This window comes from Lissotriton vulgaris, unplaced genomic scaffold (genome assembly GCF_964263255.1).
Source record: "Lissotriton vulgaris unplaced genomic scaffold, aLisVul1.2 SCAFFOLD_796, whole genome shotgun sequence".
NCBI lineage: Eukaryota > Metazoa > Chordata > Amphibia > Caudata > Salamandridae > Lissotriton > Lissotriton vulgaris.
In genome coordinates, this window is record NW_028249986.1 from 878666 (window position 1) to 892091 (window position 13426).

General features: G+C 40.6%; 1 protein-coding gene across 1 annotated transcript; it reads right to left on the bottom strand.

Annotated features, from left to right (window-relative positions):
* Positions 1–588: 588 nt before the first annotated feature.
* Positions 589–12854, bottom strand: CYTIP (cytohesin 1 interacting protein). The gene is made up of 5 exons (XM_086950454.1): positions 12555–12854; positions 12356–12449; positions 8917–8983; positions 5668–5734; positions 589–2852 (listed from the first exon to the last, which is right to left on the bottom strand). Exons 1-5 carry the CDS (start codon positions 12682–12684, stop codon positions 2377–2379), a joined length of 834 nt encoding a protein of 277 aa, XP_086806580.1. The 5' UTR covers positions 12685–12854; the 3' UTR covers positions 589–2376.
* Positions 12855–13426: the final 572 nt, after the last annotated feature.

Here is a 13426-nt window from a genome sequence, read left to right on the forward strand (position 1 = left end):
CAGAATATACTGGTCCATTTAATTGAGTTAAGTCTTTCCACAAGGGGAAATTTAGACACCATGCCACTCGAGCTTGTTATTATTATATATATACTCTCCCTTAACACCAAGGGTCTTAACCATCCATTCAAAAGAGGAAAGATAACCGGCTATTGCTATAAGCTTATGGGTAACATCAGATTATAACAAGAGGTTAAAAAAATGTAACATCTCAGTTACTTTACGTCAGTGAGACACGTAGGACATATTGGGCCATCATTCTAGCCAAAGAGGGAGAAATTGAATTTTATATCATCAATATCTATGCTCCAAACACTGATGACACTGAGTTTTGATCCTCTTGAAATAATACCATTTGAGAACTTCCACAACGGGATGACATGATTTTAAGTGGGTATTTTAACCTCTCATTAAATGGAACTCTTGACTGCTTAACCCAACGTAAAATGTAGGCTTGATAGGTCACATGCCCAGCTCTTGCCCCTATTTTAAGTACACAACTTTACTGATGTATGGAGAATCCATAACCCCAAGGCAGTGACTTAACATTTTAGTAGTAGTGAACAACTTCTTCAACATCAATTTCCATACAAATAGAACACATTTTTATTTCAGACAACATGGGCATTTGTTTGAGACTACAAATTGATATACCTACCTTAGCCCCTAAACAATGGAGAATGAACGATACGATCATAGATGATGAAGTAATTAAAATACATTACAAACTTTCTAAATGAAAATAACATAAAGGAGACCTCTCCTAAACTTTTTGGGGAGTCATTTAAAGCTATAATAGGACTTTGCTTGATTAAACTGATTTCGTACAAAAAAGGATACTCTAAGACTGATTCACAGGAGGCTAAACTGAAAGCACTAGAATTAAAACTAGAATTTAAATTAAATCAATCTAGAGACTCCTTGGTTCTTATTGAACTGAAGTCTCTCAAATATGTATACAACAAAATATTGACTATCCAGAGCACATACATGGGTTGCAGTAAATAAAACGTAACAAATGCTTAAAAAGAATAAGGCTGGTCAGTCCCAGGTTAATTAGCTACAGTCGGAAAAGAATACATCTTTAAAATCATCCATCAAAAAATGCAGCAGGTTGGAGTGCTACTTTGTTACCAGACAATTCGGATTCCCTTCAAGACTTTTAAGAAACGTTATATCTCAACACTAATATTGATGCTGATTTTGTGTGGAATTTTTTAACAAAAAATGTCATTAGTCTGGACCCGAAATCTAGCAATACCTATTGAGCAAGACCATATTTTCAGAGCTATACCTAGCTTAAAACTTGGTAAAGCTCCTGGCCTGGATGGTCTTTATAGTAACCTTTATAAAACATATGTACAGTCCCTGCTTACACCTCTTCACAATTTGTTCCTTCACTTTGGTGATACAGGTAATATCCAGAATTCCGCTGCTGTTGCGACGATAGTCGTGATCCCTAAAGATGGTAAAGATCCCGTAGAAAGAAAAGCTATTGTCCTATTTCACTTATCAATATTGACTGCAAGATCTATGCAAAAGAGGTACAAACAAGATTGGAAAAGGTTTTGGGTCAATTAATACACCCTAACCAATTAGGATTTCTTAAAGCTGGCTGGCAAGTGCTGTCAGGATCTTATGCCACATTTTACAAAGGGTGAAATCATTATATTCCCCCACAGCTACCTTAACTTTAGATGCAGAGAAGGCTTTTGATAAAGTCTTCTGGATATTGCTGCAATCTACCCTGCAACAATGTGGTCTTGGGGAAAACTTTGTTAAAATGGCGTTTTCCCTCTATTATAGCCCACAGGCCAACTTTGTGTCAATGGCTGTACCTCAACCAAATTCCATTTAAAATAAGGCACACATCAGGGTTGCCTCCTCCCAGATTCTTTATGTTTCGTTCATTGAACCCCCTACTTTAGATCATAGTGAATGTTAGTGACATTACAATGCTTTTGGGAACACCATAGATCTATCAGCCAAAAACTCCAGGTGAAATTGTGGGGCTGACTGACAAACTACTAGGGAAATCAAACCCAGAATTACTGGTTTCCCACTAATTCCTACCATCTCTGGGGATTCTCAAGCACAACCCACAATCCCCAATATTTATGCACCCTCAGAGGTAACAGGGCTCCCAGTCTGTTTAACTCTGGTCATTTGGAATTGGCATCCTGACCCTCGCACCAGGGACTAGTTAGTAAGGAGACCCAATGGTGGCTAGTTCAAATTAAATCTGTTTATGAATGAATTGAAATTAAACATTGTTTTGAATCTTGGGGTGCTTCATTCCAGGATAAAAAGCTTGGAATAAACTTAGTGCTGTTAAAGCTGAAATGTAAGTATAATTAATGCATTAAGAGATAAATGTCAGACACAACTTTCTTCTTCTTCCACAGATTTGTGCAAGCCAGGTATAAATCTCAGAATGTGTTTTCGGACAGTCTCTCTTCTGCTTTTCCTGGGGAGCGTGCCAAAGGCATTCGAGAGGCTGCATGTGTCCCACACAGGTGATGCAGGAGCACTGCCACTGCTAGCCACGCTGATGCTTCTGTCCCTGCGTAGTGACAGCTTCCGTCCTGACACACCATTTCCGCTTGCAAAGAAACATTCCTCGTCCTCACTGGTTTGCCGACTGAAAGTCTCACTAGCTGAGTCATCATACACCGACGTCTGGTAGAATGCATCCTCACTGTCCTCTGTCATGGAGCTAAGCCTGCTTTTGTAGCTGCTGCCACTTGAAAATCTGTGCTTGTTCAGGAAATTAGAGCTCCACGAAGAAGGGCTGGGCAAGAAACCGGTCTCCTGCACATTGATGTTCTCATTGCTGCAATCTGTCCCAGAACCTGCAAAATATAAATGCAAGGAGATGTCAGCTTTATTGAAACACTATACTTGGACAAGACTCATGGTCAGATGCAGGGCCGGACTGAGACCAGCAACCAGCCCTGGCAGGTTGCTTCTCCACCGGCCCAGATAACGGGAGGGAAGGGGGTTGTTACCGGAAAAGCACTGCTACCGCTTTTCTTACAGAGGGCCGATTTTGCAGAGCTGCTAAAAAACCGGCACTCTGTAAGAAAAGCGGCCCCCTGCGGCCACAAAACCGGCCCCCACCCCTCCAGCCCAACGGGGAAATGCCCGGTGCCCGCAAATGCCAGTCCGGCCCTGGTCAGATGTGTCATTGGCCAGATTGCCTCGGAGATCCCAGCATTCAAGCTACCCGAAATTTGTATTGTTTGAATTAGAGCCACCAACAAAGAGGTTATAAGGATTTGAAGAAATCCTGCCTCAGCAATGTTCATCATTCAGAATACATTATCCAAATCATTGAGACCAGATGAAAATGCAAGGGTCAAATCATGGCAAGTATAGCAAACCTCCATCACTTCATTGACAAACATAGCATGTCTTTATTGCAACACCTGACATTTAGAGTTACGTGATTGCAATTCTAAAATAAATTAGAACATTGGAATGTTGGGAGCTCCATTTAGCCTTCAGCTTGGGCCATTAATGCTGGAGCGGCCCTATATTAGCTGGCAGAGCCCATTATGGTGGGCTCTAAGGCTATAGTGGCACTCTGTGGAAGGGAGACCATAGCTGTCATTCAGACAGTGATAGCTGACCGTCACACTCAACATCCACTGTACAAATGGTTACTGACAACAACAGAAGTTTGTTGTTTTTCAGAGGCTAGTGATCACATGATCAAACACAAAACAGTGATGCATTTCCTAGATAATCAAAGGAACGAGGGCAACGCCTATTGGCCACACTGTTTTCCTTGTGATCTGCAAGGACTTGCAATGCTGATATTGTGACCACCACAAAGTACATGACTTGAAATGCCGTTAGAACATTACAATTAGCTGTTTCACCCTTACAAAGTCTGACAATTAAAACACAGCAGGCTTTCTGAAAGCGTAAAGTCTTTAATACACTGCCACCCAAAATGATTTTTGGGAGTTCTAATAAAGAAAATGATGTGTTTTAAAAAGATGTTAATTGGATTTTAGGGCATTCAAGCAGGAAATGTATGCCTATTAAAGCTAACAAACAATTCAGCACGTTTTATATTCGTTGTTTGAATATTACTAGGCTTATCCACTACTAGGCTGTATATGAGTTAGACTCAAATGTATCCTGTTTTAAATCAAGGGAAAGAGATAGAAATAAGGACAATGGGATTTTTGAAGTTCCATTGAAGACAACAGAGTATCAGAGGGCAAATAATGAATAGTATAGGACTTCTGCTCCAACATTCTAGTGTTTCTCTATCTCTCTCTACTTGTTTAGCTTAGAACATTCAGCATTCATTATGTAGAACCCTATCCCTTGTTATAGGTGTCGTCTCTGGTTTGGGCACATAGCTAAGGGAGAGGGCATTTAATGAGTGGTATAGCTTCCAACAGTTGGCTGTAATGTTATTGTAGAATAATGGAATATTGGAAGCTCCATTAGAGACAGTAGCATTGCAGAAGGATAATTAAAGCTGATTTAGTATAGGCCCAGGTAAAATTCATTTACATTGGGCAAATTTTGTGAAATTCAGAATTTTCACATTGCAGAAATATCGTAATGTTTCATGAGATTTAGTTCACCTGTGGGAGACTGAGTTGAACAGAAGTTCCCTCGTAGTAATGTTGGTAGAAGCTGCCTCTGACTGGCACCATTGTGGATTGGGAACCGAACAGTGGGTCGGCAGTTCCGACTGCATTATTTCAGTGTGACAGCACATGGTGCAGTCGCAAATTTCCATTTTTCAATGAGAGCTTGTGCAGTGGCCTGAAACCGTCCACAGCACAAGCTCAGATAAAAAAAGTGAAGTTTTCAAACATCCCTACACCGCGTGGTTGGCACTGTGCATCCCTGCATCGTGTGGCAGGCACCGTGAGGGGGGACAGGGCCAAATGCAGAAGGCTAGGGGGTTAGGGGGTCCTGCTAGGGGCCCCCAAAATCAGTTTCCGACAGCCAATCTATGTCCGAAAGGCCGACATGGATTGACTGTCGGAAACCAACATCATAATCCCGACAGCGGGAACGCCGTTCTTAGGGATTGTGAGGGCTTTCCGACCACATTTGATTCCCCAGACGATTTAAACTCCAACCAACGTCATCATAAAATGACGGTCAGACTTTAAACCTACAATGTCAGTCGGCAAGCCTTCGACCAGTGGTTGCAATTAGACCCAAAATGTCTTGTGGGGATAGTAAAACCATGGCCAACCCTAGTGTTGGATTCTGCATCACAATTTCAATATTTTTTAATTTTGTTTCTGCCATATTTAGAGCATTCTACATTTAATGGTTGCAATGTTCAAATAGCATTATACCACTATGGACTAGGACTATATTGATCATTAAATGCCTTCTCTAATTCAATAGAGCACCCAGCAACACGGGCCTATAACTCACCCAGGGAAACAGGTTTCCCTCAAATGTCTCTGTAAGGGAGTCTTAATCCTAATCCACATAAAGCTCAATAACTACTTTGGAACCAAGATGTACCATTTCTAACCAAAAATAATCTTGAGAAGTATTTTGTTGAGAACCTTGACTACCACCACACAGTGCCTGGTATACCATAACACTAGAAAACATTTAATTGCTGTTTTTTTGTAAATGGCCGTTTGTAGTCAAGTGGCAGAAATATACATTTACCATGAATTAAGCGTTGTTCTTGAACTAGGAGGGACTGCAACTCCACCCATTTTTCATGAAGCTGTTGCTGTGAGAAATAAAATAGAATATTCCTTATTTTTGCTCTTCACTTACTTGTGTGCAAGCGATAAATCAAAAACTGCTGTTCTCAGATAGTGCATCACTTAACAGATATAATGTATTAAATGGTATTCAATGATTGAAAGTTTTCTAGCCACAAGCAGACCTTTCCCTAAGACGAAACGTTAGATCAGAATTAAAGTTTTAGACAATGTAAAAAATTAAACTTCAACTTTTCTAAGCACAAATCTTTTTGAGAATTTTTTCACAACTGATTGTAACCTAAGCATTCAATAACTAGTCTGACATTCAATAACTAGTCCGACTTCTTAACAGTTATACGTTTTTTAATTTTGGCTAGAGCAGAGCTTGCAGCCTCCACGATGCTGGCTTTCTACATTGGCTCTCGGTTATAGTCCTTTCTTGGCAGCTGGAATGGCACTGGCAGAGAAGATGGTTAAGGGCAGGTGGAAGAAATGGAAGGGAAGGGAAAGTGCCATTTGAGGACCTAAATTTTGAAAGGTCACCAATGTGACTGTGGAACACTAAACAAAGGAGTAACGACTCCCCTACAGACCCTGCGGTGCAGGGGGGCTCCCTCCAGGTACCACTCTCACCTTTCAGGAGGCTCCATTTCAGCCTACGACCAAAGGATATCTGTGAGTTATGGGAGATTCAGGGGCCCCTCATCACATTCTGGAGTGAGGGGGCGAGTAACATTTTGCATTACGCCACTGGCACTAAAAGGCGGCCTTTAATCCTTCTATTCACCAAAGAGAGCAGAGAAAGAGCTGGAGACGTGTAGTCATTCCCTCTCCACCAAGCCCGACCTTGTGCAGCAGATACTAGTGTGGGCCAGCAGATGGGAAAGCATGGAAGCCCCAATCCCCTGATTCAACCATCGCGATGTGGTAGGCTCCATGTGGACGCATTTTGGACAGCTACACAGAGGCTACTATGACTTGCAGCCCTAAGGAGAAACTCAGTGGCCATAAGAATGTTTTTTAATCAGGTGACATGGTGGAGAAGAAGAGGGATTGCAAGAAGGAGTCCTGCAGGACAAATCAGTCATCCTCTCATAAAGGTTAGTGAGAGTCTGCTAATGATGGGCAGACGCTACTTTCCTTATGAAAGAAAAGTGCCTTCTGTGCTGATTAGACAGATTAGGTCTACTCTCAATCACATGAGGAACAAGCAACTTTTCTAACCCAGAATAACAATAGAAATAGAAATAACTGATCCTAGAGACATAAAAAATAACAGGATTAGCCTTTCGAAACTTACACATTTAACTGCCTCCCTTAGTAAAAGACAGGTGCAAATAGGTCTGTGAAATGCCGTAGTGCCAGAATTCGTTGAAAAGCCTCATGGGCCCATCAGGGCTAGCAATTTACTACCCTTTTTTAAACACCTCCTATCTAGCCAAGCTTTTTAAGGCAAATGTCACAGAAAAATGGAACACCTCCTTGGTAGCACATGATCTCCCTGGCTCCTTTCAAGCTGATCCTGGCCATGACAGATGAGGTATGGCAGAGCAGATGCAAGGGTGTTAATGTCATTGTACTTGTAGAACTGATGCTGCATTCAAAATTCTAGACAATTAAACATTTTCATTGAGGCTCAGTGAAGTGTGCATTGAGGGAACTGATAGAGAATGAATTGCCTCTCTTTGAACGATTGTGAAGACTTTATCCTGGGGTGAAAGGCAGTCATTTTTCATAGGTGTTCTCGGTCCACATCCCTGTTGAATTCAACACGAATTAACCAAACTTTTTCTTTTACCAGGGAAATACCATTAATTGAGGCTGGCAATGCATCTTAGCCCTCATGTTTGCTTTATTTGGGCCTTCCTCAACATTAAACAGAACTTATTTTCTGACTGTTGTTTTGTGGAGCTTATTCCCTTGTCTGTGTTTTGAGTCTTATTAGGTGTACACTGAATGTGCTCATGTAATGGTGTTGTTTTCCTATTAGTGCTTTGAGAATGGTGCCTGTGACCAATACTGAAACATTCATGAAATGGAGCAGCTGCAACCTTAAGTGATATTGAAACTGCCTTACTGCTTCGAAGAAACAGATGTACAAATATTAATCAATGAATATGCCCCCAAAAAGTCTAGTTGAGCCAAGGTGAGTCAATGGTTATCCTGGGAAAATAAGGACAGACTATATAATTCATCCCAAAGGGCTGGTTACCTTATTGAAAAGACGAGAAATTCAAACATTCCTAGCTCTAAATTGTTCTCTGCAAGAGGCGATGTTAACTGTTAGTTTGTTTATGTCTTTGAATATCCATAGGCAATTATGAATGAACATCCTTCTGATGTGGGTCTTAAAATAATCACAAAGTATGAATTGGAGCATCTGGTTCCTGGTTTCAGATCAGACAGAATATTCAGGTTTTAATGGGTTGTGATCATATGTTATAATCAAGAAGAGAAAACGCTTTCCGGAAACCAGGGTCAGTTGTAATTTGGTACTGGAAGTTTGTTCCCCACTTTGCGCTGAGATTACAACAAGCCCATTCCATTCTGACTGCTGTGCAAACCCCATGTGTTCAGTACTCGAATTACAAGTTCTGCAGATTTTATTGCCCCTGATAATCATCAGGGGAGATAATGTTTTTCTTCTGATACATTTTGCCAGGTCAACTATGTTGGAATTTAAAGGGACTATGTCCACTATTTAAAAGGACATTGATTTTGGTGCTGTAAAATCATAATCCAGTCCACGTTTGCTAGAGTATACTGCATGAAAAAGTTAGAATTGCCATCATAGACTTTTTCCAGAGGTGGTTACCTCCACAGTGACGTAAATCACCTCAGGAGACATAGCCCTACTTCTCTGCTGGGTGTTTGGTAATAGGGCAGACCTTCCCAAGACAGTTGTCCGAGGGTACAACCTCTGTGACTCTAGCACGTGAGCATTTTGTAATTATGCCCTTCATAATGAAAGAGTTTTGTTAACACTGACAATCTGACCTGTAGCCACAAATAGCTTTGTTCTTCCCTTGTGCTCAAGCAAGAATGAAGTAGGATATACAGAGTTTGATCCTTGAAATGAAAATAAACATTGTGACACCTTCATATGTGTCCATTGAAATAAATAATTTAAAACATAACTCTTATGTCATGGCATAGGAACTGCTTAGTGCCTCGTATATGTTGATGAGTAATAACATTATTTCACCTTCAAAACCTGCAACTTGGCTTCAAGGTCATATCTTCTTGTTGCTGCTCCATTTACAGTCTCCACTCTAAAGAACGCCAGAAAAAACATAATTTGCACGTGCGAACAGCATCACAGAATTACAACATAATTTCGTTTCGTACTTTTGGAAGTAAACATTTTTTTTTCATTGAACAATCTTCAGGCAATACATATAATTACTTTAGATCTTGCTTGACATCTCAGAGTAAGAGATTAAAGCATTAATTTTCATACATAAGCCACAATATTTAACCAGCTATGGTTAAAGGTTCTGCCAGGTAGGTGGGGATTTCTGTGCCTTGAGTGAAGCTCTGGTGGTGCCATTCAAGGCAGTGGAACTTTGCCAAGGAAGCGTCATGTTTGATGTGCCCACTCAGCAATTGTTATTTATTTTTTTGTTTCTGAAAATAAGCTCCCGCCACAGGAACAGAAAACAAAAAAATAGCCCTGACATGCAGAGAGTTTTCTCTTTGTTTATGGAGTCATTGTGTGTTTTCCTCACCCCAAACCACAACGTCTTGCATAGTGGTCTGGGGTAGTGAAAAGAGTGACAGTCATCCATTCCAAATTAGTGTCAATGTGACTTCTGGCTCCTTTGATGGATGGGCCATCGGGTCAGAGGTTTCTGACAGCAGAACTTGCAAAGGCTCCACTGTCAAAAACTCTGTTTTCCAGCAACTCTAAAGGCCAGTTGTACGACAGTTTTTTGCGGTCGCAAATGGGAAATTTGCCCGTTTGCGACTGCAAAATAGGTCTGCCCTATGTACTTTTTTTAAAAAGTACTTTTTCCATTGTGGCATACTCTGGTGGCATGGCAGACTGGCTGATGGCATAAATTAGTGTTCTGGCTGTCATGTAGGTTTTCTCCATGCATCTGGGGGCATTAAATATTTAAATTGAAAAGCATAGTGTGCCTTGTGCAGGAAGCTTTCAAACAAGATGTCACCAGATGTCGGTAGTTGTCTTGTTGTCAATTATTTCCCCATGGCGGAACATGCCACGACTCCACTGTCAGCTCCTGATGCAGTGCTGGGCCAACCCTCTTACCATTGGTTATCCGATAGACCTTTTTTCACCGACTGAGAGGTAAAGGGAGTTAACATTTCATCAATTAATTTTAATTAACTCAAGTGTTCATGACGGCACCACGCCGTCAGGAGTCACAGGCGGCATGTGCTCATGACGGCGTGGTGCCGTCATGCCTCTGCCGCTCCGCCCACGCGCCGTGACTCATGACAGCGTGGTGCCATCATGATCACCGAAGTGCTGCACCCACCACCTAGCCCACCCACGACGCGGCAGAATTTTCGCCACGACGAAAGGGTTAAGAGTGCATCCCATTTGACTATACAATAAGGACCAGGAACCAGTGACAATAGTTAGGAAGGTGTATTTCAAGTTAGCAGTGAAGTTCAGGTAGACAATTCTCAATGGCATGCTGTAAAGATACAAAATACCAATTGGATAACCCAACCTCTAAAGAAGTTAAGGTGTACCAGAATAAGGCAAACAGGAATTTCAGTCACAGCAATACAAAAGAAAAAAGATCAATAGCAGAATTTGATACTCAAAGAAGAGTTTCCGATTCTCGCTTCTATACTCGAGTGAAGCCTAAAACTATCTTATTAAAGTCCAAGCTAAGGAGGATAGTTTAGAACCTAAAAGGATCTAACAAATTAGGGAAACTCAGAAAATTAGGAAACTCTGGGGAAGTACAGGAAGGTGTCAGCATTTCAGAAGCTAAGTCAAGTGTCTTCTTGGGATAGAGGTATAAGTGTTAGCCTAAGCCACAATCAGCAAAGAATCAAAGGGAAAGCATAGAGGTTTGCACTTCTCAAAGTAAAAAAGGAAGCTGCTTAACCTCAGACAGTGTGAACACCTGAAATTACCACAAAAGTCTCCAAACTAACAGCCCTCTGTTCACATCATCAGGGGCTCTATTGTCCTTTCTATTCTACTGTTGTGAGCTGAAACATTAACCGTTTCTCCCAGATCAAACATGAGAGCGGTATTGTTCTATATTACCTGTGGCTCCTTGCAACATTAATAAATGGAGACTTTCAGTTGACACTCTAGCTCTACATGTTCCTTGTGAAGCTCATTTTCTCAGGCTCTCTATCTATCACTAGTGCAATGTTGTATTTATTCTGAAACTAACACAGCTTGTGAAGGTACCTGAGAGGAAAAGACATGCAAGCAGAGAATGGAAAAACAGAATTTATGCAGAAAGGAATACGGCCTACTCAAGTCAACATAACTGTGTTAACTCAATGTTGCACATTAATATGCATGTGCACATTTAAACACAAATGTAAAATGTCAGCACATTAGTTTCATGTTACACGTTGCATATAGATAAAATACCTTGAGTACATGTGTATAAATGTGTCTTAGAACTACATTAAAAATTTAAATATATAACATTAGTGCATACATTACACACATCCTGTTAATTTCTAAAATTAATACATTTAACCCCTTGAATGCTCATGACGAGCTCAGCTCGTCATAAGGCACAGTGCTCGTGTGTTCATGAAGAGCTGAGCTCGTCATGGGCCGTGGAATGCTCACACATGGGGATAATTCCCCTGCTGTGCTGAACTTTCCACAAAATCGGGTGCGGCCGTGACGAGCTCAGCTCGTCATGAGCACACGAGCACTGTGCCTCATAATGAGCTGAGCTTGTCATGAGCATGGGGGCGCTGTGCCTGCTCCCCCTTCCCCCAGCACAGCGGGCGAATCAGCCCCGCCTGCAAGGGGTTAATAGCGTAAAGATGGTTATCATCAAGTCTATAAGGATGATATCATTTAACAGAGTTAGGGCACACACAATATATGAATTCTCTAATCCTACAGTGCATGCACTTCAATAGTAATGTAAAGTGAAACAAATTACATTAATATTGTTAGAACACACAAAGTAATGTGCTAAGTGCAAGTAAATATTGCATATTTGTGACTTATAAGGATGGAGGCAACATGACGCAGCTGCACTCCCATCAAACACATTGAAAATGAAACCAAGGTAGAAGAGGTTGGGGAAGGGACACCTGCCTTTTTTTGTGAATGCCTCAGTACAACCAACTCAGGCTCTAAGTGTTGTTTTGGGAGTGACAGGGGGCATGGCAATAGGCAGACTAGAGGACCCGGAGTCCTTATATTCTGTAAATGTAAAGGGTTCTAGGGTACTATTGTGTCAAAGTGGAGTATTGAGAAAGAGAGAATAAAATGTTAAATGGAGGTCTGACCCTGGGCTATATATTTTTAGTGAACGAGACACGATCTGTGAATAGGTCATGCCCACTACTCAAAACGTAATGAACACTACACGAGTTTCCTTCTTTTTAAAACAAAGTTTGATGAAGTTTTATCTGAGTTATAAAAAAAAAGCTTTTGTTAAATAAAGAATGCACTGTACCTTAAGAAATTCCCGGAAGATTTGATAAGATCCACAGTTTCCTTGTGACTGAAACCTTCTGTTCTAACTCCGTTAATTGTAGCTAAGATGTCACCTGAAATAATCAAACATATCTCCATTTGACATATCTGACAATGCGTGTTCTTTCAGAAACCGAAATTAACCACAAACGAAAACTAGATGAAATACAAATAATTACCAGCTGTCAATCCTGCAACGTAGGCTGGGCTGTTTTCATGGACTTTGCAGACATAAGTACACGTGTCCATTGTGAATGTGTACCGATGTTCCAGTCTATATGTCTGGAAAATATTCAAATTAAAGCCCATTAAACAGTGTTTATCTATTTGATGCTGAAACTAGTGAATATGTTGAGTGCTGGAAGCGTGTGCTCGAAGAATTATAACATTAAGCCAGTCTTCAATGTGGCTCATTTTGATGAAGTTTATGAAAATAACTTTTACTTTAGTGCATATGATATAAAAACGTTCTTCAAAGCGAATTGGTTAAAGTAACAGAATTCTAACTCGTCACAACATCCTCATTTTTAAGAACTGTAAAACAACTGTGATGCAGCGTTGTTAAATAGACTGATTGCCAACTTATTGAGGATAGTTAGATGACGTGTTCAATCTTTGTGTAGCACATATATCCGTGAAAGGAACGCAGTGATAGCAAAGTGTGAGAAAATTGGATTATTAGTTGGGATGGTTGTGAGACTTCTCCCAGGTATAATGTCACTATTCTGTATTAGGTCCAGTTACGTTGCTTCAAGTTAAACCTTAGCTCAGTCCTGGGTAGCTGTGGCAGAGCAGTCAGGCTTAACTCAAAGGAAACAAGTGCAAAACATCTATTGGTACTGAAATAGTCAATAGGTAAGAAAATCAAACATTAAAAATACAATAACAAATGTATAAACTGGGATATCTTTTTATCGTTAAATAAACAGCAAAATAACAAAGATCTGATGAAGGGAATTGGAATTATGATTTCCTTGTAAGATTTTTATAAATCATCGTTTTAAATGTTTCAGGAACTTTGTTAAATCACTGCTTTACACAGATGTGGTCA